The sequence below is a fragment of the Numenius arquata genome, chromosome 23 (genome assembly GCF_964106895.1).
Source record: "Numenius arquata chromosome 23, bNumArq3.hap1.1, whole genome shotgun sequence".
Lineage (NCBI taxonomy): Eukaryota > Metazoa > Chordata > Aves > Charadriiformes > Scolopacidae > Numenius > Numenius arquata.
Genome location: NC_133598.1, coordinates 878613 through 905478, shown reverse-complemented (window position 1 = coordinate 905478; position 26866 = coordinate 878613). Strand labels below are relative to the sequence as shown.

The following is a 26866-nucleotide window of genomic DNA, read 5'->3' as shown; positions in this document are numbered from 1 at the left end:
GTCTCTGGGCTGGAGGTACCCCTGGGAGAGAGGGTAGAGAGGCAGTAGAGCACAGGCACACAGGAGGAGCAGTCTACCAGGCCCATTCCTTCAGCAGTGGGACCACATATCCCCAGCCTTTCTTTTGTCACCCGTGCCCTTAAAGAAGCCCTTCTTGCTGCCTTTGACCCCTGTTTTCAGAGTCACTTCCAGCTGGGCTTTGGCTTTGCTAACCTCATCCCTGCACGCTTTGGACAGTGTCCCTGGATTCCTCCCAGGTTACCTGTGCTTGCTTCGTTCTTGTGTTTTGATTTGGCCAGGAGCTCCTTGTTCATGCATGCAGGCCTCCTCGCATGCTTTCCTGACTTTCTGCTCATTGGGATGGACTGCCGTTGAGCTTGGAAGAGGTGGTCCTTGAATATTAACCAGACGTCTTGGGCCTCTGTTGCCTCCAGACCTTTCTCCCACAGCAATTTTCCAAGCTGATCTTTAAAGACGCCAAAGTCTGCTGTCCTACAGGCCCAGGTTGTGAGATTGCTATTTACCCTCCTCCCTTCCCTTGGAATCCACCATTTCATTGTCACTGCAGCCCAGGCTGTCTTTGATCTTCACATCTGTAACAAGCCCTCCCTTCTTGGTATGTATGAGATCCAGCAGAACATCTGTCACAGAATCACGGAATCACGGAATTGTCAGAGTTGGAAGGGACCTCCAGAGATCATCTAGTCCAACCCTCCTGCTAAAGCAGGATTGCCTAGAGCACATCACTCAGGACTGCATCCAGGTGGGTCTTGAAAATCTGCAGAGAAGAGAACTCCACACCCTCCCTGGGCAGCCTGTTCCAGGGCTCTGTCACTCTCACTGTAAAGAAGTTTTTTCTCATATTTGAATGGACCTTCCTATGTTGCAGCTTGTGCCTGTTACCCCTCATCCTGTCACTGGGAACCACTGAGAAGAGTCTGGCTCCATCCTCCTCCAAACCACCCTTTAGATACTTGTAAGCATTAATAAGGTCCCCCCTCAGCCTTCTTTTTTCCAGGCTAAAGAATCCCGGTTCTCTCAGCCTTACTTCATCAGGGAGATACTCCAATCCCTTAATCATCTTTGTTGCCCTATGTTGGACTCTCTCCAATAGTTCCCTGTCTCTCTTGAACTGGGTGCAGTATTCCACTTGTGGCCTCACCAGTGCAGAGTAGGAGGGGAGAATGACCTCCCTCGGCCTACTGGCCACACTCTTCCCAAGGCAGCCCAGGATCCCATTGGCCCTCTTGGTGACAAGGGCACATTGCTGGCTCATGGGGAGTTTACTATCTACCAGGACCCCCAGATCCTTCTCCTTAGAAATGTTTTCCATCATGTCCACCCCTAACCTATATTGGTGTCTGGCATTCTTCCTCCCCAGGTGCAGGATCCTACACTTGCCCTTGTTGAACCTCATTAAGTTCTTCTCTGCCCATCTCTCCGGCCTGTCCAGGTGATGCTGGGTGGCAGCACAGCCCTCTGGAGTGTCAGCCAGTCCTCATTGGATCCTTTATCACTTGGGTCATGAAGTTGTCATCCATACACTCCAGGAGCCTCCTGGCTTGCTCATGTCCGGCTGTGCTGTCCCCCTCCAGAAGATATTCACGTGGTTGAAGTTCCCGAACCAGGGACTGTGAATGTGAGACTGCTCCCGTTTGCCTGTGAAGGGTCTCATCTGCTGGTTCTTACTTGTCAGGCAGCCTATAGGGGACACCCACTGCAATGTGCTCTTTATCTCTCTTCTCTTTAAGGCTTACCCACAAGCTCTCAGTTGGCACATCACCCATCCCCAGGATCGTCCCCTGCAAATCTGCTTTCAGGAGTCTACAACTGGTATGCGGTTTTTAAGAACCTCCTTTCAAAAGCACAGGAGCAGGCAATTCCATTGTGTCTCAAGTTAAGCAAGCAAGGCAGAAGACCCCATGGAAAAAAGGACTTGTACAATCTGTGGAAGGGAGGTCAGGCTTCGCAGGGAAGGTACAGAGCTGTGGTTCACATATGCAGAGAGAAGGCAGGAAAGGCCAAAGCTCAATTAGAGTTGAAAGTGGCCCGTCGTGTGTCAGACAAAAAGAGAGGCTTTTTTAGGTGCACTGATAGCAAGAGGAGGTGTCAAGAAAACATTGGGCCAATACTTGTTGAAGGTGGTCACCCGAGTAATAGAGATGAAGGAAGACTTGAGGCATCCAATACATTTTTTGCCTCCATTTTTAATAATACTGATAGACCTTGGGCTGCCCAGTGCACTGAGTTGGAGAGCCCCGAGTGCAGGAACAGTGACTTCCCATTTGTAAGGGACCAGTTGTATCATCTGGTTGTTCATGCATCCACGACGACAGATGGGATTCATGCCAGAGAACTGAAAGAACTGGCAGATGTTACAGCAGGAACCCCTAAATGATCTACCAAAGATCTTGGGAGTCTGGGGAGGTCCCTGATGACTGGAAGCCAGACAATGTTAGGCCACCTTACAAGAAGGGCATGAAGCAGGACCCAGGAAACTACAGACCTGTCAGTCTGACCTCAGTCCATGGAAAAAATTATGGAGAAGGTCATACTGGGTGCTATTGAATGGTGTTTAACAAACAATGCAATCATCAGGCACAGTCAACATGGGATCACAAAGGGAAAGTCCTGTCGAACTAATTTGATATCATTTGATGATAAGGTCACCTGCCCAGTGCTTGAAGGGAAAGCCGTGGATGGTATTTTTGTGGATCTTAGTAAGGCTTTTGATAGTGTCCCTCACAGCATACTTCTGGAGAAGTTGTGCAGCTGTGGGATGAGCAGGTACATGGTGTGCTGGGTGAAGAACTCGCTGAAAGGCAGGGCTCAAAAGGTTGTAGTGAATGAGGCTACATCAAAGTAAAGACTAGTAAGCCCGGTGTTCCTCTGGACTCAATTCTAGGCCCAGTTCTGTTCAATGATTTGATCAGTGATGTGGATGCAGGAGTTGAATGTACCAGGAGACATTTTGCTGCTGATACCAAACTGGGAGGTACCATTGACTCTCTGGAGGGACAGGAGGCCTTGCAGAGGGATGTAGATAAACTGAAGCATTGGGCAATCATTAATGGCATGAAATTAAACAAATCCAAATGACAGATTCTGCACATGGGATGGAGTAACACCAGACCCAAGTCTATATTGGGAGAGGAGTGGCTGGAGCAGCCCTGCAGAAAGGGATCTGGGGGTGCTGGTTGACAGCAGGCTCAACAGGAGTCAGGCGTGTGCGCTGGCAGCCAGAGGGCAAAGCATATCCTGGAGGGCATTAACACAGTCCAAGCAGCCGGTGAGGAGAGGAGTTCATCCCACTGTATTTAGCGTTGGGGTGGCCTCCTCTTGAGTTCTGTGTGTAGTTCTGGGCTACACAAATTCAGAAGGAAGTGAAGGTACTTGACTCCATCCAGAGGAGGGCAACAAAGCCTGAGAATGGGCTGGAAGGAGTGTCCTATGAGGAGTGGCCAAAGACTTTGGGCTTGTCTGGTTTGGAGAAAAGGACTCTGAAGTGTGACCTCATGGTTCTCTAGAGCTTCCAGAGGAGGGGAAGTGGAGAGAGAGGTGCTGATCTTTTCTCCCTGGGATCCAGTGATAGGACATGTGGGAATGGTTCAAATCTGCATCAGGGGAGGTTCTAACATGACATTATTAAACATTTCATTACAGAGAGAGTAATCAAACACTGGAACAGGCTTCCTAGAGCAATGGAGCATCAGTAAATGCCCAAAGCCTGTTAGTGTTTAAGAGGCATTTGGACAACACCCTTAATTGCATGGTTTAACTTTTGGTCAGCCCTGAAGTGGTCAGGCAGTTGAACTATATGGCTGTTGTAGGTCCTTCCCAACTGTAATATTCCATTCTAGTCTAGTCTAGTCTAGTCTTGTTCTGTTTTATTCTTATTGTGTTCTTCTCTCCGTCTCTCCTATCCTACTCTATCCGATCCTATTTCTTGTTCTGTTTTGTTATTATATTATATTGCATTACCTTATATTATATTATATTATATTATATTATATTCCATTCCATTCCATTCCATTCCATTCCATCCTTCACTTCCATCCTTCACTTCCCCAGAGGATGCACTTACCTTAATACTAGGGGTACACAATCCCTGCTTCTCCACTGCAAATGGGGTCTGGGGCTCATCAAGCTGCTGCACCCCAGAGAAAATCCTGACTGTCAAACTTTCACATTCCCTGATGCTGTGCAGGAGACTTGCAAGTGCTTGCCCACTGCCAAATGCCCACCGCTTGCTGCCTGTTGTGCCTGAGAATATTCTGTGGTCTTACAGGTGCTGGCAACTGCTGTACCGGGAAGTGCTCTGGAAAGACGCTTTTATTAAATTTGTGGAAGACTTAAGTTTTGTTCTTTTGCTCCTTTACAGGGCTTTTGGTGAAGCAGGGATGGAGTTTGTGGAAGAAATGTACCTGGTACCTGTAAAGTAACTGGAGAAGCTATAGGCTGTGCCATTACCTGGGGAAGACATGAGGGCTGATGCTGTCCTCTCTTTGGATGCTGAAATGAGGGACATTCTTCAGACACCAGGTCTGGTGTGCCACGAGAAAGCTTAGGTGTATACAGATACTTGTCAAACATAGTTATCCCACAGGAAGCAGAGCGACCAGAAAAGGGGTAAAATAACTCCTGCTTTTCCAGAAGAAAACAAGACAGAGGTGGGAAAATCCGTTGGAGACTCCTGAGGACTCCAGCCCTCTTGTTCAGGAAGTGCCAGATATTACACATCCATGGTATTGGAGGAATTTGCAATTTCTCCTCGGTGAACTAGGGCAGCACAAGCATATTTCTTCTTGGGAAAACCAGGGAAGTTTTGTGTACAAAAGGGATGGCAATAAGGGGTCCCACCCGCTTGATTGAGACCAGTGTGTCCTTCAGACTTGTGGCCCATCTGAGAAGACCCAAAGGCTAGAATGTTTTTATGAAAGCCATGGCTGCCATTGTTGCAGTGGTTCTGGGTGAGCTTGGTCCTGATTCTCATTGGCCCTGTGTTGCCACCTGACTCAGCACTGCCTCCCACAGAACCTACCAGAAGTGGTGCTCCCATCCTCAACCCATGCAGGAATGACCTTGTCCTCTATCCCTGTCCCACGGTTCTGGTGCTGTGGGGGGGTTGTGTGAGGGCAGACTCCCACACCACAGGGTCCCATGCTCTGGAGATGTGGGATGGCCTTGGCAGTTGTCAGGATTCCTCTTCACATGACAAGGTGTTCCGAAGCCAAGGGGTTATTGCTGAGCAGAGTCTCAGCAAGGCAAGGACTGATGGCCGTTGGCAGTGGAGTAACTAGGCATGTCTTCCTCAGCGTCAAGAGGCAGTGTCTGAAAGAGGACTCTCTGCAGTGTGTCCCACCCTCCAATGCCTCGAGGAGTGATGACAGGTTCCCCTGTGCCCCCACCTAACTCCTCCCACAAAGTAATGGCTTTCTCCTTCCACAGTCAGCATGCAGATGGAAAGACCACGTAAAGGACACAGGCAGGGTTGCAGCAATTGTTTAATGAGTCTAAAAAGGGAAATGGGGTCACAACAAGTGGAGGCCCCCAGTGTGGGGAGCAGAAGGAGCAGATGAGAATGTGTTCCCCTTTTGCTGTGGCAGAGTTCCCACAGGGCATCTGTTGATGTGCCCAGCAAAGGGAGACAGGCTGCAGGTCCCTCCAGGCTGGTTTCTGGGGTCTCACAACAGACTTTGAGGGGAACAGAAGAAAACAAAGAAAAGAGATAAAAAGAGTGAGAAGAAAAAAAGAACAGGAAGGGTAGACATTGGCCGTGTTTTCAGAGAGCCCAGGTTGACATCTTCCCATCTGCCCTTGCAGGGCAAGCCAGAGATGGTGAGCTGCTCTTAAAACAACGGCATGTAGTTTAATCCTTTGTCCAGCACCATGTTCTGAGTTCCGAGGGGTCCTTGTATGAGGCCACTGCTTGCATCTTTAGCAGGGGGGGCATCTGCTGCCACAGTAGCGGCTGGTGATGCAGGAGAGGTCACAGCAGGGAGAGTTGATGGGGACTCCGTCACAGCTGAGGATGCTGCCAACAGCAGCGGAGGTGGAGGATCCCACCACGGTGTTCTGAGGGAAGGAGCTGAGGATGGGGCCAGGAAGGGTCACCACCACAGCAGGAGGCTCAATGACGACGGTGGAGTTCTGGCACTGCCTGACACAGGGCTCGTTGCAGCTGTTGGCCAGTGGGGTCGGGCCGCAGGGCCGGCAGCAGGGCTGGCACTGATCATAGCAGGACATGTCTTGGGTTCAGAGGTGCACCTGAGAGAGAGGGCAAGGAAGAAGAATAACACAGGCATTCATTCCTGTCACTGTACCATGATGAAGCCAAAGAAAATGCAGAGCTGAAAACTGGAGGCTGTGCAGCGATATATGAGGACTTTTTGGCCTCATCCTTACAGAGCCTAAAAAGAATCACCAGCTCCTATACAGCTACTGCCTGACCTCTGAGTCCAGAAGCCACCTCTGCACAGTCCCAGACTCCCTCCATGTCTAACCTTCTCCCTGCTTCCCTCTCCCGTGACAAGCAGCCCCATGATCTGGCATAGAACAAAACCAGTGCCAGCTGAGAGGTCTGCTGAAGTGAGACGTCCTTTTTGAGACAGTGGAGAAGGAGAAGGGGGATCACACTCACCTGATTCTCAAGGAGCAGGAGGCAAGAGAAGTGGATGTGAGAGCGAGGAGCTGGGCTGGCTTTTAGCATGGACCTTAACTGCCCCAGGCTGACAGAGGCTTCCCTTGCAGAGGTGATTATTTGCTGACAAATGAATGCGAAATGCAAAACATCCTGGCTAATGCTATGGGCTCTGTTTTGGCTTCCTGAACTGGTGTCTTTCCATTTCCTGCTTTATGCCAGGCCCATTCCCCAGTGGAGGCATCTTTTGCGTGACAGGATGAAAGGCCCAAGCACTTCCGGTGCAAAACACCTGATTGTGGGCAGAGGACTCATCTCACGTGCTGGAAGAGTCCAGTAAAGGTCACTCAAGACACGCTAAAAGCTGGCTTAGACAACACACATACACACTCAGACTCTAATCTAGACCTCTAGGCATCTAGAGTTCATTGAGAAACCTCAAGACATCCAACGAGAGGCTGTCTACACTGTCCAGGGCAAAGGACTTGGACATGACAGCCTCATCTTCTGCAAATCCTGTTTCAAAGAGTTCACTGTGTCTGAGAGAAGACTGATCTGCACTCAGTGAGAGGCAGAGATGCAGCTGATGAGAATAACACGCCCAGCGTGATTCCATTCACGGCCACAACATCTCTTTCCCCGCTCTCCGTCTGTCCCTGAGGGGGACCAGGGACGAGGATATGGGCTTTAGCCATGAGATGGAGGTGTTTGTAGCTCTGGTGGAACAGTCTGTGGGTTCACTTCTGAGCGTATGATGAAACAAGCCATGTACATGTTACCAGGTAAAGGCAGGCCCTGCTGTGAGCTTAGTTCAGAGGCCACCACTGGACAATTGCAGGCTCAGTGTCTCCAGAAAGATGGTTCATTCCATTTACTGTAGGATGGGATAAGACCTGTGTGTGAGCTGATGTCTCTGCATTGCCTGTGGGAAGAGTCTGTAGAGTCTGTTAGAGTGGGCCCAAATGAAGGCTACAAAACTGGTTGGGACACCTCCACTGTGAAGAGAGGCTGAGAGAGGTGGGGTAGTTTTTCCTGGAGAGGAGAAGGCTTTGGGCAGGCCTTCTTGTGGCTTTGCAATACTTATAGGGGGCTTATAAGAAAGAAGGCGAAAGACGTTTTGCCAGGGTCCACAGTGACAGGACAAGGGACAATGGCTTTAAACTGAAAGAGGGTAGATGTAGATTGGACATAAGGAAGAAAAGTTTTGCAATGAGGGTGGTGAGACACTGGAAGAGGTTGCCCAGAGAGAGTGTGGAAGCCCCATCACTGGAAATGTTCAAGGTGAGGCTAGATGGGGCTCTGAGCAACCTGATCTGGTGAGAGATGTCCCTGTCCGTGGCAGGAGGGTTGGACAGGATGGGCTTTCAAGGTCCCTTCCCATGTGTGCAAATGCACTCGTGAGCACAGCAGAGGAACATATATGTGACTGTGAACATGCACACACATCACTGACAACTCATGCACCCAATGCCAGCTCTCAGCCTCTCAGGATGACTGTAGGCACGTTCTTCAGACCCCACAGTTAAGGAAATGAATCAGGCACCATCAGTTTTATTGACCTCAAGAGCTTGACACTGCTTCGGTCAGCTGTTTTCTCTCTAGAAATACTCCACCACAGTGGAGTCAAAGCCGCCATGACCTTTCCAGACATTGAGCCTCTTCTTGTCCCAAGTCTGTGGGTCAGGAATAAGATAAAATCTAAAGAACATCTACATGGATGCAGCCACAAAGAATCCCCACATGACAATTGAAAATCCTCCTCGATCCTTAGATGCCTGCAAGTGTCCTAAGTGATCTCCTTAGGAGAGATGTGGGGGTGTGAGACCAACCCCAACTCTCTAGAGGGAGCAGTACCTCAGTGGTGGGCCTGAGACAAGCCAGACTGCCCACAGAATGACAGAATCACAGAATTTTCATTGGTGGACCTTTGAGATCATCGAGTCCAACCATACACACACACAAAAAAAACCAAAACCACAACAATCTCGGGCAGTAGAACATGCCCTGAAGTGCCATGTCTCCACATTTCTTAAATACCTCCAGGGATGGTGACTCCACCACCTCCCTTGGCAGGCAATTCCAGTGCCTGACCACTCTCTCAGTAAAGTAATTCTTCCTAATATCTAATCTAAACCTCCCTTGCTGCAATGTCATACAATTTCCTCTGGCCGTGTCATTATTCACTTGGGAGAAGAGGCCAACACCATCCTCTCAACACCCTTTTTTCAGGTAGTTGTAGAGGGCGATGAGGTCTCCCCTCAGCCTCCTCTTCTCCAAACTAAACATGCCCAGTTCCCTCAGCCTTTCCTCATATGACTTGTTCTCTAGACCCCACAGGGTGCAAACCCTGAGGCTGGGGCACCAGAAATGACACTGACTGATCCCACTAAGAAAGGCACTCAGCCTCTTCAAAGCATTCCTGAAAATGCCCTTTATTAGCACTAAGACTAGAAAGAGACTAGAGAGGGCAGTACAGATAGCCTTCCATCCCGTCAGAGGGTGGCAACCCAGAGCTGCTCCACATCAGCTGCTCTCACAGAATGAGAGAATCGCAGAATAGCTGAGGTTGGAAGGGACCCCTGGAAGTCATCTGGTCCACTCCCCCCACCCAGCTCAAGCAGGGCCATCCACAGCCAGTTGCCCAGGACCATGTCCAGGTGGTTTTTGAAAATGTCTAAAGAGGGAGACTGGGCAAACTCCCTGGGATACCTGTGCCAGTGCTCCGTCACTCCCACAGCACAGTACAATGTGCTGCCCCCTCTCCAGGGCACAGGTCACTGGACGGATCTAGTCCACAGAAGGATTGCCCCATTTTAGTCAGTCGAGTTGGTGGATGAGAACTGGGGGATGACCCAAGAAGTGGAGGATGTGGTTGGGCCTGCAGGAGGCCCTAAGGGAGGTGAGCATTGCATGCAGAGAATGAGACAGGGAACTGGCCAGTCTTGTCCCTGCCACCTGCCAGACACACACAGCCTGGTGCATGATGGCCTCAGAGTGCAGTGGGTTGGACATAGTCAAGCAGTGGCCATAGGTCATGGGAATGTAGAGAAAGTGTTGTTGACTTCCCAGGATCTGGAAGAAGTACAGCTGGGCCATGCAGATGGAGATGGATAGGTCCCCTGGCCTGAGGAAGCCCTCCAGCACCTTTGGAAGGAAGACACCAGGGAAGAGAGACTGAAACTTTTGGTCTTCAGTCAATCTAAACTGGACTTGATGAGCCATAATTCCATTCTCAGTGCAGGAGATGAGTCAGGGCATTGCAATCCTTGCATCTGTTTACTTTTGTCAAGACATCTGGATTTTCATGCAGGAAATAGGATATGGGACTCTAGTGGCTGCCAAGAGACATTTCCACTGATCAGAAGGGATGAGATTTACACGTAAAAAAGTCCTCTCCCTCAAAGAATGGCAGCCAATTCCTGGGCACAGATTCATTGCAGGGACCAAAGAAGCAGTTCAGGGCTCTGCACCTGCCTTCAGCACCCACGGGAAGTTCACCCAGTACCCTCTTCCTGGATGACCTTCATGGTCTCCTGCATGTTCTCTATCACAGCAATTTGATCTCCTTCAGAAATACATCATTTCACTGTCCCATTTCTGTGCTGAGCACTCTCAGCTCACACATGCTCAGCTCCACTTTTGAGCCTTGATGAGTCCAGCAGCATGGACAACTCCACCCTGCTGATGCCTCCAGGCCATAGCCCCTAGATTGGGTGGTGGAGGGGAGACGTCATCCCAAAGGCTGTTCCCTTCATTACCACTCCTGCCATTCTGCAAGCAACTCATCTTCCAGAGCCCCACACCCTTCACCCGAACACCCTAGAGCAGCTCTGGCCATAGCAAGGGGAATGGCCTTGCTCAAGAGCTCATGGGGCTGCTGAGACCTCAGGGCCTCCTGCCTTCCTGGACAACTTTTGGCTGACACCAAGCAAGGCATGACCTGATGGTCACTGGCAGCAGAGCAGCCAGGGATGTCTTCCTCAGCTCCAAGGGATGGTTCCAGAAAGAGGAGCCACTGCAGGAAGTCCCAACCAACCTCTCCTCTGTGAATGAGAAAGGATCTCCTTGTGGTCTTACCCCCTTCCACCCTTTCTCTTTTGGCAGCTTGGGGAGTGTCCACAGAGCAAAGGACAACCTGGAGGCCACACTTGAATGCAGCAGAACTTTAATGAGTGAAAAGAGGGAAACAAAGTCACTCCATGTGGGGCCACCAGTTCATGGAGCCCCAGGGGCAGCTGTGAGTCTGCGATCCTTGGTCATGAAGAAGTTCTTGCATGATGTCTGTCTGTCTGTCCCATAGAGGGAGAGGTGACAGATGGTGTCCAACAGGTTGACCTTGAGGGAAGCTTGCTGCTACGGGCATATGAAGCAAACAAGGAAAAGAGAAAGAAAAACAAAGCCATTCATCTGTGCTGAAAACAACATTCAAAAGCTTGATGCTCTGCCCAGCACCATGTTCTGAGTTCCTCAAGGTGTCTCCCTGGGGCTTTCCCAGCATCTTTATCAGGGAAGGGACCTTCTGCCATAGTAGCGGCTGGAAATGCCAGAGAGGTCACAGCACCCAGAGGTGATGGGCACTCCATCACAGCTGAGGATGCTGCCAACAGCAGCAGAGGTGGAGGATCCCACCACAGTGTTCTGAGGGAAGGAGCTGAGGATGGGTCCGGGCAGGGTCACCACCACAGCAGGAGGCTCAATGACGACGGTGGAGTTCTGGCACTGCCTGACACAGGGCTCGTTGCAGCTGTTGGCCAGTGGGGTTGGGCCGCAGGGCCGGCAGGGCAGGCACTGGTTGTAGCAGGACATGTCTTGGGGCTGGAGGTGCACCTGGGAGAGAAGAAGGGAGGAAGCAGAGCACAAGGTCGGGTGAGGAGCAGCCTGGTTACCCTGTCACAAAGGAGCCAAGACCACTACTGAGTGGGGAGCTGGAAGCTCAGGCAGGAGACTCACAGTCTTCATCACCCTACAAAGAGCAGCCTGGCCCAAGGACGGTGTCCCCTAACGTCTAAACCAAAAGCCCCATCATCCAAATCTCAGATTCTCTCTAAGCAGACCTTCTCCCTGCTTCCCTCTATCATGACAAGAAGATGCAAACCAAAGGACAGGAGAGAGCCAATATCAGATGAGATGTCCATCAAGGAGAGATCTCACATTGAAAGAGAGAAAAAAAGAGCTTCAGACTCACCTGGTTCCCAAGGAGAAGGAGGCCAGAGAAGTGAATGAGAGACCAGGGACCTGTGCTGGCTTTTATACCTGCCCTTCATTGCCGCAGGACCAGAGGTGCCCTTTGCAGAGGTAACAATTTTCTGACAAGCTCATCTTGAATGCAAACCATCGCAGCTAATGGTATGGGCTGTGCTTTGGTTTCCAACACTGCTGCCTTTTCATTTCCAGATTTGTGCCATGCCCATTCCACAATCAAAGATTCTTCTGAGAATGGAGATGAAAGACCCCATCATTTCTAGGGCCGGAATGCAGCAGTGCAGACAGAAGAGTCAGCTCACGTGCTGTGTGTCTTCAAATGACAATAGCCTGGGTCACGCTGTTGGGGCTGTTTGAAGTGTCATTATGAGGAAGATGCTCCATCCATGCTCAGCTGGATGCCCATGGGCTCCTGTGCATAAGGAACTGCCATGTCCTTCTCTTTCCTTCCCTCCTCAGCTCACCCTAATGGTCACTTGTTGTTGCTTCCCCACATATATGCCTTGTCCTGCCATTTTTTGACCCCATCCTGCCTAACAGTGCCCAGTTCCCAGGGCAGTGGGAGAGTCAGAGAGTCCATGAATCATGGTATTCCTATGGGTCTTCTTGTCTTGTGTGTATGGTAAGCAGCCAGGTTCTTGTGAGTGCACATGGGATCATGAAGTTGTGCCTGATTCCATGCCGGTGTGCCTGAGCATTTGTGTGTGTGTCCCCGTGTGTCCAACCTCATGAGGGAATGTGCTGGTTATGGCAGGGATACTGTCCACTGCTCTGTTCATGGGCACCACTGAGCAGCAGGTTCGCAGGATCAGCAGGAGCCCAAGTGCAATTGAGTGGTGATGGCACCAGCCCCCTGGAGATCTGTCCAGGGAAGAGGCCCTGCAATGCAGCTCCTGCCTCCTGAGCCCTCCTCCTACCCCACAGAGATCACACTCCGCTGTTGCCCATTTCAGGCCCCAAAAAGGATGGATTCACTCCAGTTTGAATCAGTTTTTAATCCCTATGATGGCACGATGGATTCAAAACTGCACCCCCCAAAGCCAGCTGCTGTCCCACAGTGGTGTCCAATATCGACCCTCTTTCTGACAAGGGCTGTGCACAGTGGGGACATTTTCTAAGCCCATCTCCCCTCCTGACTATCGGTCAGCCTGAGCTCACATCCAGCTTGGAGGCAGTACAGCCAAGGGCTTTCCCCCTTCCCTTGAGAGACCTGAGTGAGGGCAGTGCCAGGGAGCTCTGCTGGGAGAGCTCAGCCAGGGCAGAGTCCCCTCTCCGTGGAGCTGCTCCTTCTGAGCTGAGGCTCTAGTGTAGCCAAGAGACAACCTCATTGCTTTCTCAAGAGGTACCAGGCACCCTGGAGAAGGGAAGGGCAGGAGCTGTGGCCCTGAAGACCTTTGCCCCAAGACCTTTGTCCCAAGACCTTTGCCAGCCTCCCTTGGACTTCCTTTATGACCAAATTAGTGACAAAATGGTTCAGCGATAAGGTGCGTTTAAAAAGGGCTGGACTGCCAGGCTCAGAGAGCTGTGATCTTGGTGCAAAGCCCAGCTGACTGACACTTCTTAGTGGGGTCTAGGAGTAGGGATCAGTAGTAGGACCAGGACTGGCTAGTGTTTTCATGAATGCCATGAACAGTGGGAAATTGGGAACTCCCAGCATGTCTGTAGGTAACAGCCAGAGAGGGAAATGGGCGAAAACTGTTGGACACAGCTCCTGTTCAGAGGATCTAGAACCCTCTATATGAGACACTTGAGGACTGAGGAGCGAGGATCATGGAGTTGTGAGTCATGGTGCCAGCTGGGGAGAGAAGCTGCCTGAGAAAGTGCTGGAATGGAGGGCTGAGTTTGCTCTTGTGTTTGAGAGGGAGGAAGGATCCATCTGGCTCCAGAAAGGTGCTGTTTCTCTCCCAGACCACATCTCTCCCAGCAGCACTCATTTCTCCTTTCATACATCCAGCTTCTCCCCCTTTGCTTGTTCCACCTCCCTTGCTCCCACAACCTCCTCCCCTGCTCGTCCTCCTTGCCCCGAGAACTGCCTTGCAGCACTTGGTTCTTCCTGCATTTTTGCCTGACAGTCGACACCTGCACAGCATCCCCTGCAGACTTCACCTGATAGACTACTTTTCCTTTTTTATTAATAACTGAGAGCATCCCGCAGAACCCCGTGCCATTTACTTCCACATCTAGTTTTAAGAGTTCAATTCTCCAGTGAGATATTTCGAGAAAATAAGAGAACTGGAAAAAGAGCAAGCGCTTAACTTCCGCACCTTCCTGCCGTGCCCTGTTCCTGTGCCGTTCCCCCTCCCCTTGGCTCCTTCCAGGGCAGCGGCGTCGCCGTGGCCGAGGTGCCCGTGCCGGGGCCAGCCCGTGCCCGCCCTCCCGCACCCCCAGTGTCGCTGCGGGCAGCTCCGCTCCGGCCGGTCTCTGCCGCGGCGCCGCCTTCCCGCTCGCTCCGCGCTCCCCGCCGCTCTTCCCGGGGCCGCCGCCGGCCTTTCACGGGCCACTGGGCCGGCGACACCGGCTGCAAGGGCAGCACCGGCCCGAGGGGCCCCGGGGCGGGGTCGGGGTGCTTTCGGGGTGTCTTGTCCGCGGGCAGCAGCGACAGCAAGGCCGGCCCCGCCGTCGGCGCAGGGCTGAGCCCCGGGGCGGAGCTGGCGGCGGCGGAGAGGAGAGGAGGCGGCGGAGAGGAGGCGCGGCGGCCGGAGCAGAGAGCCGGGGCTGGCGGGGGGCAGCGAGGCGCGGGCGGCGGAGCGGCGGGATGCGGCGGTGCCGGGGCGCAGGGCTGGCGGGGCTGGCCGCGCTGCTCCTGGGTGCGTGGGGCTGGCGGCGGCGGATGGGGGCCGAGGCTGTGCCAGGGCTGTTCCCCGGGGAGCCCAGCGCCGACTCTTCCCTCTCCTTCCTCAATATCTCTCTCCCCCTCCTGCCTCTCTGCCATCTCTCGTCCCTCTTCCCAAACCCTCTTCCTGTTCTTCCTCTTCCTTAACCACCTCTTTCAGTACAAGCTTGCTTGCATGTACACCTGATTCTTCATGCTACCTCTCCTTCCCTTGTGCAATCATCAAGTCTTGAATATTGCCCTCTCTCCTTCAGTGTGACAATCCCTCTCCCTGTCTACTCTTCCTCTCTTCATCCACCCACCATCCTAGCCAGCCAACTTTTAAGCCATCTCTCCATTTTAAACCATCCTTCAGCCCTCTTCCTACTCTCTGGGACCCCTCTGCTCCCTCTGCTTCTTTCATACCTGTAGACAAAAGTCTGCTTACTTGCACAGTGCCAGTATTCCATACATCCAGTCATCTCCCTCTGCGTTCAGCATTTTCTTGCTCTGAATTCAGCCCTTCATCCTTCACTGTAACATCCCCAGTTCTCCTGTTCCCTCTCCCTCTCACCCTCCATCCATCCATGCGACTGGCTTTCATTCTATCTCTCCATGCATCATTTTCTAATTTCCTCCCAGACTTTTTCCTTCGCTTAACACACCCACACCAGGATCATTGCCCGTGTCCCCATCCATTGCACCTGGTACTGCCTCTTGGCCCTTCTTCTGAAAGTTTTCTTGGGAAAAAGAACCATCAGCCCTGGGTGATGGTTCATGATCTTTGGCCTTTCTTTCTCCTTCCTCTCCAGTGGCTGCGGGCAGAGCCCAGGTGCAGCAGGAGCCGTCGGCAGAGACCACCGAGGGCACCACCATCAGCATCAACTGCTCACACCCCAACAAAAAGACCGGGGACATGATCTACTGGTACCTTCAGCTCCCGGGCCGAGGCCCCGCGTTGCTCGACAGCGCTTACAAAGATTCCAAAGAGCTGCGGACCCCGCCGGGGTGGCTGCGGGTGGCGGCAGACCGCCGGTCCAGCGCCCTGTGGCTCGCCCGGCCCCGGCGCGGGGACGCGGCGGTGTATTACTGCGCCCTGGGAGACACGGGGAGAGGAGCCGGGGCTGCGGCCGGGCAAGAACCGCCGCGGGCGGGGCCGGGCGTGTGTGTCGGGAGCGGGGGGACATCCCCGGGTCCCGGGCCGACTCGCCCCCCCCGGCCCCGCCCGACCCCGCGCCCCGGGGCACTTCCCCCGACCCACCGGGACCGGGACCCTCCAGGCCCCACAGCCCCCGCAGCCCCGGGAAGGTTCCCCCGACGCGGCTCCGGTGCCGCCCACTGGGCTGAAACCTTCTCCCGCCCCTTACCCCCCGCTGACCCCCGCACTCCCACCGGGACGCACACAGAACCCCCCCGCCACACTGCCGGCGGCGGCGGGGCAGGAAGCGCCCCCGGAGCGGTGGCGGTGTCCGGCGGGGCCCGGCAAGGAGCGATTGCAGCCGCCGGCCCCGCTGGCTCCCGGCCAGGAGCAGCGCCTTTCTGCCCTGCACAGGGCGGCGAGCGGCAGAGACCCTCCTGCCCACCGGCAGCCGGACACACCTCGCTCCTTCCCGACGGACCGGCCGCTGCTGCTGCTCCACGGGCTGGGGCAGGCGATCTCTTCCACCCCTCTTTCGTCCCCATGCTCACATAGAACACAAAGACCCAACTGATACAGGGCCAATGCAAGTCCTTGCTGTGAAATCACAACCCCAAGTGGTTTCTTGCTGGTAACTTTGTAAATCGGCTCAGATAGACAATTACAAACGGAATCCTCCAGCTCCACTCTCTGCTTCAGGAATGCTCCTGCTGGTGTTGCAAAGGCGTCCTGTAGAGCTGGCAGTTCTGCGTTGGCAGGAAGGTAGAACATGAGGAGGAGAAACTGATTGTCACAGACACCTTCAAGTGTATCCCACAGTGCCTGGTGATCAGGACATAGAGCTTGGGGCACAAGATTCCCCTCATCCTCAGATTGAGAGCCTTTGGTGTTGAAGGGAAGTCCAGGAGATGGGAGAGAAGCTTGAGCTGGGCACTTGTTGAAAGACACATCTGAGGCTCAATTTCAGACCTGAGGAGGGAGCCACAAAGAGATCTGCTAAGTTACCGTGTGGGGCTGAAGCTCCCTGGGGAGAGCTGGAAAGACGCCTCTGGGCATGGAATCCTGGGCCCAGCTAGTCCCCAGAGAGGCCTGTGTGGTTGTAGGAGCTGAGACAGTGGTGACAGTCCATGTTCACAGGCTTCCGGGGCAGAGAGGTATGGCTCAGCCTCTTCCTTGCCTCAGCTGGGGCCTGTTGTGGCAGCCATATTTGTATTCCAAGGGAATTCCTTGAAGGTCTGCAGTCACTGGAGAGCAGAGGGCAGCCCACCATCCTTCTGACATGGCCTCGACTAGACAACAGGACCCTGAAGGCCTTGTGGGAGTGAGCTTGTGAATTTGGGCTGCTGTGCCAATAACCTGCCTCCTGCAGTCTCTGCCAACTGTGTGAGAAAGGCCGTGGGTGAGAAGGGGAAGAGGAGCCCTGCTCCAGGCAGCAGACACCAGAAGACAAGAAAGTCAAGTAGCCCTTTTGCTTGCAGGATCCTGAGCTTCTGGAGCCCAGAGTGGAATAAGCAGCTGGAGGCTGTGGGTTCTGTGGGGAGGGGAAGGGACAAAGAGTGACTGCCTATAAAACAGAGAGCTGTGTTGCTGTGTCCTCCCCTACTAAAGTGAGGGAGTGTCTCTGTCCCTGTGTGGATGGTTTCTGCAGCAGATGCTCTTCACAGAGATGTTTCTCTTCAGGTTCCTCCTCTATGGCCAGAGGAGAAGGGAGAGAGTGTGTGACACCTGGGTGCAGGCACTTCAGTGTGTGTCTGGTCCTCTCTCCATCCTGACAGTCCCAGGGACAGGGTGAACATGGGTGCGTGCAGGGGTTCCTTCTCCATCTCCTGCAGAGCTGTGTGCTGGCCTGTGCAGCTGGCTAGGTGGTGGGTGTCAGGAGAAGTTCTTGAGGCCTGCCTGTCTCTTTCACGGACAGTACTTAAACCATGAGTCTGTTCTCTCTCTCGAGGGCCTTCTTGTGGTAGATGTTGGGGGACAGACCCAAAGAGGCCTGCCTGGAGCAGCAGGGAGGGAGTTTTGCTCCTCCCTCTGGGCTGTGCTTTCAAGGCCTCTTTGATCTGGCAGAGGTAGAAGAAGAGGTGAAGGTGCAAGCATCAGGTCCTTCATGCTGGCAGGTTCCTGGGCACTTCATGAAGGGAGAGTGTGACATGGTCCTGATTTTCCTGGCCGCCCTGGTGGAACTGGCAGACTTTGGTGAGATGTGACTTTCAGGCTGGGGAGCATGAGGCAAGAGTTTGCCCAGCTGGTGGTGGAAGGGAGGAGATGTGAGTCCCCTTGGGACACCTGGGAGAGTTTCTTTAGGGAGAGCAAGGGCTGTAGCTGGGTATGGTAAATAATGTGGGAGATGCCAGGAATAATGGGCATAAGTGGAGGAATAAGACCTCATCCTAAAGCTGCAGGTACTGAGAATTCTTGAGGTTGCTGCTAATACACATTAAGCCTGAAAAGAGTGGAAGATGGCAGGGAGCGGAGCGATGTGGCCCACAGCAGCTTCAGTGCTGGATGTGTTGGATACAATGCTACTAGTCTCTGTAGGGGTGGTTGTAAAGAAGAGTCTGCAGAAAGAAGTGTGCAGGGACAAACACCTCAGTATTAATGACACAGGGAGATAGAAAGTGGGGGCAGTGAGCAAGCCGATGAAGTGACAGACAGACAGATCCAGAGGCAAGCAAAGCTGAAAGCCCTCTCTGGTTTGACAGGTCATGCCCAAAAGGACTCTGTGCTCCAGTTCCCACCAGAAATGACCATCCAGGCAGGACACAATGCAACTCTGCACTGCAATTTCTCCAGCAGCTATTCCAATCCCTCCATCTTCTGGTACCAGCAGCACAAGAGCCAGTCCCCTCAGAGGCTGCTCTGGGTGTACAAAGGGAAACCTCAGGTGGATTCAGGGCGGTTCTTCTCTGTAATGTCTGTGGAGACCTCCCAGGTGTTTCTGCATGTGCGGGACGCTGAGCTCCAGGACAGCGGACCCTATTTCTGTACACTGAGCCCACACTGGTGCCCACAGCTGGCAGCAGTGTACAGAAAGGTGGATGTGTTCTGAGGAGCGGTTCCCTCCCTGCCACTGCTTGCATGGAGCTCTGAGCTCAGCCTGCCCAGCAGGGGCACCTGGGGTTGTGTTGAGGCTGGGCCTCTGCCTCCCCAGCCTGTGCTGCTGTGAAGCACATGCCAGTGTGACTTGCACAGCTGTGTCGAGACCCAGGGTCTTTGATGATGAAGAGTCCAAGAAACCTGACTTGGGGCGGGCCCTTTGGAGGCTACACCATAAAGATGCCAAACCAGGCTTGTAAATGCCCTCAGCTTAAAATAGCGGGTACCCCAGAGTAAGAATTCAGGACAAGTAACCCATCAGCTTGTCGTCTTCTTCCCTTTGACCTCCACTGATGACCACAGCTGTCTACACTGTCCAGAACCTCAAAACTGTGTTGGATTTGTCAGGGGCATCTTCTGCAAGTCCTGTGTCCAACGCTTCGATGTGGTTGAGGGGAGACTGACCTGTGCTTGGTGTGAGGGGGAGATGCAGCTGAGGAGAGTAATGTGCCCAGCTTCAGCCCCTTCACCCACACAAAAGCTTTCTCCCTGACATCCATCTGTCTTCAAGCTCTTTGGCCATAGAGATGCGGTTTAACCATGGTATGTGGGTGCTTAGAAGGCTAAGTATAAGTGGGCTTATTGCTTGTTGAGGATGGGGACCTGGTGACAAATGACATGGAAAAGGCTGACGTACTCAAAGCCTATTTCTCCTCAGATTTTACTGGTATGGCTTCTCCTCAGGCCTACCACATCCCTGAGCCTCCCCACAGACATGAGCACAGCCAGAAGAAAATGTACATGAGCACGATCATGCACACACCCCACTGAAAACACGGGCTCCTGATACCAGCTCTCAGCCCCTCGAGAGAGCTCTTGGCAAGTCCTTCAGACCCTACAGGTAAGGAAGGAATCAGTCACTGACCAGCACCATCAGCTTTAGTGAGCTCAGGGGTTTGGCAGTGGTTCAGTCAGCTGCTGTCTCACTGTAGGACAGAGAGAAACCAAAGTGGAGCTGAAGCTGCCATGGCCTTCCCAGACACAGAGCCTCTCCACGTCTCAGGTCTGTGTGTCAAGGATAATATAAAAACTAGAGAACATCCCCATTGCTGCAACCCCCCAAAGAATTCCCATATTACAAGGAAAAGAAAATCCTGCAGCATTGGAAACTCCCACTTCACCTTGTTGATGTCCTCAAGGGTCTGGAAACAGGCCCTGCCCTTGCAAAGGGAGCGGTGCCACAGTGACACACTCATGTGGCAGCAGAAGGGTGTGTGTCTGGGACAAGCCAGCCTCCCCTCAGGCTACAGACACTGAGGCTGGGACATCAGAAGGGATGGAGGAGTCAACCTGTCTCTAGACGCACTTGATGTCTACAGTCACTCTCTGTGTCTCTAGACTCACTCTCTCTTCAAACGGCAGAGAAATGCAGGAGCAACATTAATTTACAGAGCAGCTGAACACATGGTTTGGCTGCCCTGGGAATGCTCATGCATTCTTTTGACATTTTCCCCAGTTTTAAGGGACGTGCTGGCCTTTTTTTCCTCTTGTGTTTTCCAGGCAATGCAGGTGGTATCACTGCCTGGAGCAAGAGGGAGCTGCCTGCAGCCTCCTCCGTTACCATGAGCTGGCTGAGTTTCTCTTGCAGCCAAGGTTCCTAATGGAAAACCCATGTGGCACATAATAATGCAGGAGTAAGGAGAGTGTACTTGGTTGATCTGGCAAGGCTTTGCTAGTGCAGGGGCTGCAGGGCTGGCTTCTGTGAGGAGACACCAGAAGCTGCCCCCCCCGGGTCTAGCAGAGCCACTTTCTTCCCAGGCCAAACAGGGTTCTTGAACGGCAAATGTGTCTGCTGGACAACCCCAGCTTCTAACCATGTTATACTGGTTGGGGAGGTGTCAGCATTTCCTGGGGCAGCCAGTCCTGCTCTGACGCTGCAGCCCTGGAGGGAGGGACCAGCACAATATGGAGGGTACAATCCTCCCCACTGCGAGCTGAGCAGATATGGAAGGAATATTTTCTCCCACTGGCTATTAAAAGTCTTTCCTGCTCATGGATCACAGCTTGGGATATATATCGGGACTCTCTCGGAGCCCACCCCAACCTGTAGGTGGTGCATACCCTCCTAACTCCAACCAAACTGCAAGGTTAGAAAGACCTTTCTAGACAGTTCTTCAGCAACCCCCTCACCCTGATTTTGTTCACATTCATCACTTTATTCCTGGGGTGATAGGGCAGATTTCCATGAAATTACTTCTGCCCCATTATCCAGCAGAGCATTGCTAATTATGCTGGCCCCACAGTGTTACAAGCAGAACATACAGGTTCATTCCCACCTATGCCTGTCCCTGTTCCCACCCTTGTCCCCTGTCCCCTTTCCCTGTCCAGGGAAAGGATGCCCTTTCCCTGGGCTTGTTTGCAGGGAAGGAGGAATGCCACCATGTGCACCCCCTCCCCCTTCTCCCGCTTACTATTTGCTGCCCAGACCCCTTTGAGCTGCTGCACCTGCATCTCACATGGGGCCGCTGCTTCAGCTCCAAACGTCCCCATGTCTATTTCCAGCACGGCAGTAACAACCAAACACAGCACGAGTTTTCCTTCCTTTTGCTCTACCCCGCATTCCTTGAAACAAGTTAATACTTCAGGAGGGCTGGGACATCCAGCAAATTCCTCCTCACTTTCCCAATTCACCGGAGAATCACCTGGGCCAAGTATCTTGTCACTGCCCCCCATGACTGTGTGTGGGGCCAGCCAGGCATTCAGTCTGTCTCTTCTTCACTTTCCTTTCTCTGCAAAGGCATTTCCCACTGGGACCTGATGACTCCAACAAGTGTTTTGCACCAGGAGCTGCTGGTTCATTTTGATTTGTGGATTAAAGTCCCTCAGACTCTGTCAAGTATGGCTTAAAATGCTATTTCTTAGACTAAGACTCTGAAGCAAGAGAAGGCAGTAGAGATGATCCTACATCCTACAGAAGCCTGGCACCCTAAGCTATGTGCTGTCTATCTCCAATCAGGGCACAGCTCACCACGCAGGTGCTGTACAGGAAAGGGTTACCCCATTTTGCTCCGTCAAACTTTTGGAGGATTTTCATAAAATAAAACACCTCTATTCATCCTTTCTACTGTCAAACAGAAGCAATGTTCCCATCTGAACCTCGTGCTGTATATTTAGACATAGGCAGGGACACCCAGGTAGCACAATCACTGGCACTGAGCGGGAGCTGCCGACAGGCTCATCAGTTATAACCGAGTGGCCGAGTTTGTCCTCTTGTCAAGGGATTTGGGCAGCACCACACGGCTCTGAAGACCAAGCTCTGCATGGCGCACAGCAGAGCAGAGGCCAGGGACTCCTCAGGTTACACGGATCACTGATACAGTGTACAGGGATCTTTGGGTTAGGGCGACCTGCCAGTTGTTTACTTCATCTGAAGATATACCAGCTCTTGAACCTGCTCAGAGCAGATTTCCCATCCTTTTTCCTTGGGGCGTGAGCAGGGCAGTAAGAATGATGTGAAAAAGAGCCACTGCTCTGCCCAGTGACCCTTTGGAGGGGTCTCCCATGAAGGTGAAGACACACAGGCCATAGAAAGAGGCCGCAGCAGTGAAATGGGATGCACGGCTGAGACAGCTCAGTGCCTGCCTTCTGCACAGCAGAGCCCCAGTGTGATTTAAAAAAAAAACATAAAAAGAGAATCTCCACTGGCAACAGTGCCCTTAGTTTGAAGCATAAAACAGGATCCTGTGCCTGGATCCTGTGCCCTTCTCCTACCTTTCCAAGATCTCCTCACTTGTGCAGCCAAACAAGAGGTCATGCCAAGAGCCAGTAGCAGGACTCTGGCAGTGCTTTGGCCAAAGGGCTTACTCCTCTGCCAGAAGAAACCCCATCTCTCATCTTCTACAAGGACAAGCTTTACCACTCCTGCCATTCTGCAGAGCAAATCATCTTCTGGAGCCCCACGCTCACCCCCTGCCACCCCAGAGCAGCTTCAGCCACAGAAGAGGAACGCCTTTCCTCAAGAGCTCATGGAGCTCCTGCCTCCTCAGGGCCTCCAGACTTTCTGGGCATCTGTGAGCACAGAGACAGCAGGGCAAGGCCTGATGGTCACTGGCAGCAGAGCAGACGGGGATGTCTTCCTCAGCTCCAAGAGATGGTGCTCCAAACAGGAACCACTGGAATGTGTCCCAACTTCCCACTCCTTTGTGAAAGGAGAAGAGTCTCCTTGAGTCCTCACCCACTTCCACCCCAGAGAAACACCTATCTCAATCAGCAGCTTGGAGAGTGTCCACAAAGGGAAGGACCACATGGAGGGCAGGTTTGAATGCAGCAGAATTTTAATGAGTCAAAAGAAGAAAGCAAAGTTACTCCAGGTGGGGGACACCAGTCCATAGAGCCCTGGTGGCCACCTAGACTCTGTGGTCCTTGACTATGCAGAAGTGGAGAAGTTCTTGCATGCTGTCTGTCTGCCTGCCCCATAGAGGGAGAGGAGAGAGAATTTCTGCACCAGGTGTGCCTTGGTGGGACATTACTGTTGAGAGGAATGGAAGCAAACAAAGATAAGGCAGAGAAAGGCAAAGCCATTCAGCTGTACTGCAAGCACATCCCAAATCTCAATCCTTTTTCCAGCACCATGTTCTGGGTTCCTCAAGGTGTCTCCCTGGGGCTTTCCCAGCGTCTTTATCAGAGGAGGGACCTTCTGCCATAGTAGCGGCTGGAAATGCCAGAGAGGTCACAGCACCCAGAGGTGATGGGCACTCCATCACAGCTGAGGATGCTGCCAACAGCAGCGGAGGTGGAGGATCCCACCACAGTGTTCTGTGGGAAGGAGCTGAGGATGGGGCCGGGCAGGGTCACCACCACAGCAGGAGGCTCAATGACAACGGTGGAGTTCTGGCACTGCCTGACACAGGGCTCGTTGCAGCTGTTGGCCAGTGGGGTTGGGCCGCAGGGCCGGCAGGGCAGGCACTGGTTGTAGCAGGACATGTCTTGGGGCTGGAGGTGCACCTGGGAGAGAAGAAGGGAGGAAGCAGAGCACAAGAGTGGGTAAGGAGCAGCCTGGTTACCCTGTCACAAAGGAGCCAAGGCCACTACTGAGTGGGGAACTGGAAGCTCAGGCAGGAGACTCACAGTCTTCATCACCCTACAAAGAGCAGCCTGGCCCGAGGACGGTGTCCCCTAACGTCTAAACCAAAAGCCCCATCATCCAAATCTCAGATTCTCTCTAAGCAGACCTTCTCCCTGCTTCCCTCTATCATGACAAGAAGATGCAAACCAAAGGACAGGAGAGAGCCAATATCAGATGAGATGTCCATCAAGGAGAGATCTCACATTGAAAGAGAGAAAAAAAGAGCTTCAGACTCACCTGGTTCCCAAGGAGAAGGAGGCAAGAGAAGTGAATGAGAGAGCAGGGACCTGCGCTGGCTTTTATACCTGCCCTTCATTGCCGCAGGACCAGAGGCGCCCTTTGCAGGGGTAACAATTTTCTGACAAGCTCATCTTGAATGCAAACCATCGCAGCTAATGATATGGGCTGTGCTTTGGTTTCCAACACTGCTGCCTTTTCATTTCCAGATTTGTGCCATGCCCATTCCACAATCAAAGATTCTTCTGAGAATGGAGATGAAAGACCCCATCATTTCTAGGGCCGGAATGCAGCAGTGCAGACAGAAGAGTCAGCTCACGTGCTGTGTGTCTTCAAATGACAATAGCCTGGGTCACGCTGTTGGGGCTGTTTGAAGTGTCATTATGAGGAAGATGCTCCATCCATGCTCAGCTGGATGCCCATGGGCTCCTGTGCATAAGGAACTGCCATGTCCTTCTCTTTCCTTCCCTCCTCAGCTCACCCTAATGGTCACTTGTTGTTGCTTCCCCACATATATGCCTTGTCCTGCCATTTTTTGACCCCATCCTGCCTAACAGTGCCCAGTTCCCAGGGCAGTGGGAGAGTCAGAGAGTCCATGAATCATGGTATTCCTATGGGTCTTCTTGTCTTGTGTGTATGGTAAGCAGCCAGGTTCTTGTGAGTGCACATGGGATCATGAAGTTGTGCCTGATTCCATGCCGGTGTGCCTGAGCATTTGTGTGTGTGTCCCCGTGTGTCCAACCTCATGAGGGAATGTGCTGGTTATGGCAGGGATACTGTCCACTGCTCTGTTCATGGGCACCACTGAGCAGCAGGTTCGCAGGATCAGCAGGAGCCCAAGTGCAATTGAGTGGTGATGGCACCAGCCCCCTGGAGATCTGTCCAGGGAAGAGGCCCTGCAATGCAGCTCCTGCCTCCTGAGCCCTCCTCCTACCCCACAGAGATCACACTCCGCTGTTGCCCATTTCAGGCCCCAAAAAGGATGGATTCACTCCAGTTTGAATCAGTTTTTAATCCCTATGATGGCACGATGGATTCAAAACTGCACCCCCCAAAGCCAGCTGCTGTCCCACAGTGGTGTCCAATATCGACCCTCTTTCTGACAAGGGCTGTGCACAGTGGGGACATTTTCTAAGCCCATCTCCCCTCCTGACTATCGGTCAGCCTGAGCTCACATCCAGCTTGGAGGCAGTACAGCCAAGGGCTTTCCCCCTTCCCTTGAGAGACCTGAGTGAGGGCAGTGCCAGGGAGCTCTGCTGGGAGAGCTCAGCCAGGGCAGAGTCCCCTCTTCGTGGAGCTGCTCTTTCTGAGCTGAGGCTCTAGTGTAGCCAAGGGACAACCTCATTGCTTTCTCAGGAGGTACCAGGCACCCTGGAGGAGGTGGAGGAAGGGGAGGAGGAGGTGGGGGGGAGGAAGGGGGTGGAGAAGGGCAGGAACTGTGGCCCTGAATTTCCCAAGACCTTTGCCAGCCTCTCTTGGATTTCCTTTATGACCAAATTAATGAAAAATGGGTTCAGTGATAAGGTGCGTGGAAAATGGGCTGGACTGCCAGGCTCAGAGAGCTGTGATCTTGGTGCAAAGCCCAGCTGACTGACACTTCTTAGTGGGGTCTAGGAGTAGGGATCAGTAGTAGGACCAGGACTGGCTATTGTTTTCATGAATGCCATGAACAGTGGGAAATTGGGAACTCCCAGCATGTCTGTTGATTACCAGAAAGGGGAATGGGAAGTAACTGTCGGACACAGCTCCTGTTCAGAGGACCTAAAACCCTCTCCATGAGACACTTGAGGACTGAGGAAGAGGAGGGAGGATCATGGACTTGTGAGTCATGGTGCCAGCTGGGGAGAGAAGCTGCCTGAGAAAGTGCTGGAATGGAGGGCTGAGTTTGCTCTTGTGTTTGAGAGGGAGGAAGGATCCATCTGGCTCCAGAAAGGTGCTGTTTCTCTCCCAGACCACATCTCTCCCAGCAGCACTCATTTCTCCTTTCATATGTCCAGCTTCTCCCTTTTTACTTCTTCCTCCTCCCCTGCTCCCTGTCCTTGCCCCGAGAACTGCCCTGCAGCACTTGGTTCTTCCTGCATTTTTGCATGGCATCCCCTTGAGATTTTACCTGATTACTTAGTTTTCATTTTTTTATTAATAACTGAGAGCATCCCGCAGAACGCTGTGCCCTTTCCTTCCACATCTAGTTTTAAGAGTTCAATTTTCCAGTGAGATATTTTGAGAAAATAAGAGAACTGGAAAAAGAGCAAGCGCTTAACTTCCACACCTTCCTGCCGTGCGCTGTTGCTGTGCCGTTCCCCCTCCCCTTGGCTCCTTCCAGGGCAGCGGCGTCGCCGTGGCCGAGGTGCCCGTGCCGGGGCCAGCCTGTGCCCGCCCTCCCGCACCCCCAGTGTCGCTGCGGGCAGCTCCGCTCCGGCCGGTCTCTGCCGCGGCGCCGCCTTCCCGCTCGCTCCGCGCTCCCCGCCGCTCTTCCCGGGGCCGCCGCCGGCCTTTCACGGGCCACTGGGCCGGCGACACCGGCTGCAAGGGCAGCACCGGCCCGAGGGGCCCCGGGGCGGGGTCGGGGTGCTTTCGGGGTGTCTTGTCCTCGGGCAGCAGCGACAGCAAGGCCGGCCCCGCCGTCGGCGCAGGGCTGAGCCCCGGGGCGGAGCTGGCGGCGGCGGAGAGGAGAGGAGG

At 53.2% G+C, this 26866-nt stretch overlaps 1 protein-coding gene across 2 annotated transcripts; it reads right to left on the bottom strand.

Moving 5' to 3' along the window:
- Window positions 1–11143: 11143 nt before the first annotated feature.
- On the bottom strand, window positions 11144–11904 carry LOC141474624 (feather keratin Cos2-3-like). 2 transcript variants are annotated; one of them, XM_074162606.1, is made up of 2 exons: window positions 11826–11904; window positions 11144–11499 (listed from the first exon to the last, which is right to left on the bottom strand). In XM_074162606.1, the coding sequence occupies exons 1-2, from the start codon at window positions 11902–11904 to the stop codon at window positions 11144–11146; spliced, it is 435 nt and encodes a 144-aa protein (XP_074018707.1). The 2 variants fall into 2 exon arrangements, with proteins under 2 accessions (XP_074018707.1, XP_074018708.1); XM_074162607.1 differs by having other exon boundaries at window positions 11144–11467; window positions 11826–11858.
- Window positions 11905–26866: the final 14962 nt, after the last annotated feature.

Coding starts and splice junctions, on each gene's coding strand:
- LOC141474624 (XM_074162606.1), bottom strand. CDS start 11,904: ATGAAGGGCAGGTATAAAAGCCAGCACAGGTCCCTGGTCTCTCATTCA. Junction 11,500..11,825: donor TCCTTCTCCTTGGGAACCAG/GTGAGTCTGAAG, acceptor CTCACCCGACCT/TGTGCTCTGCTTCCTCCCTT.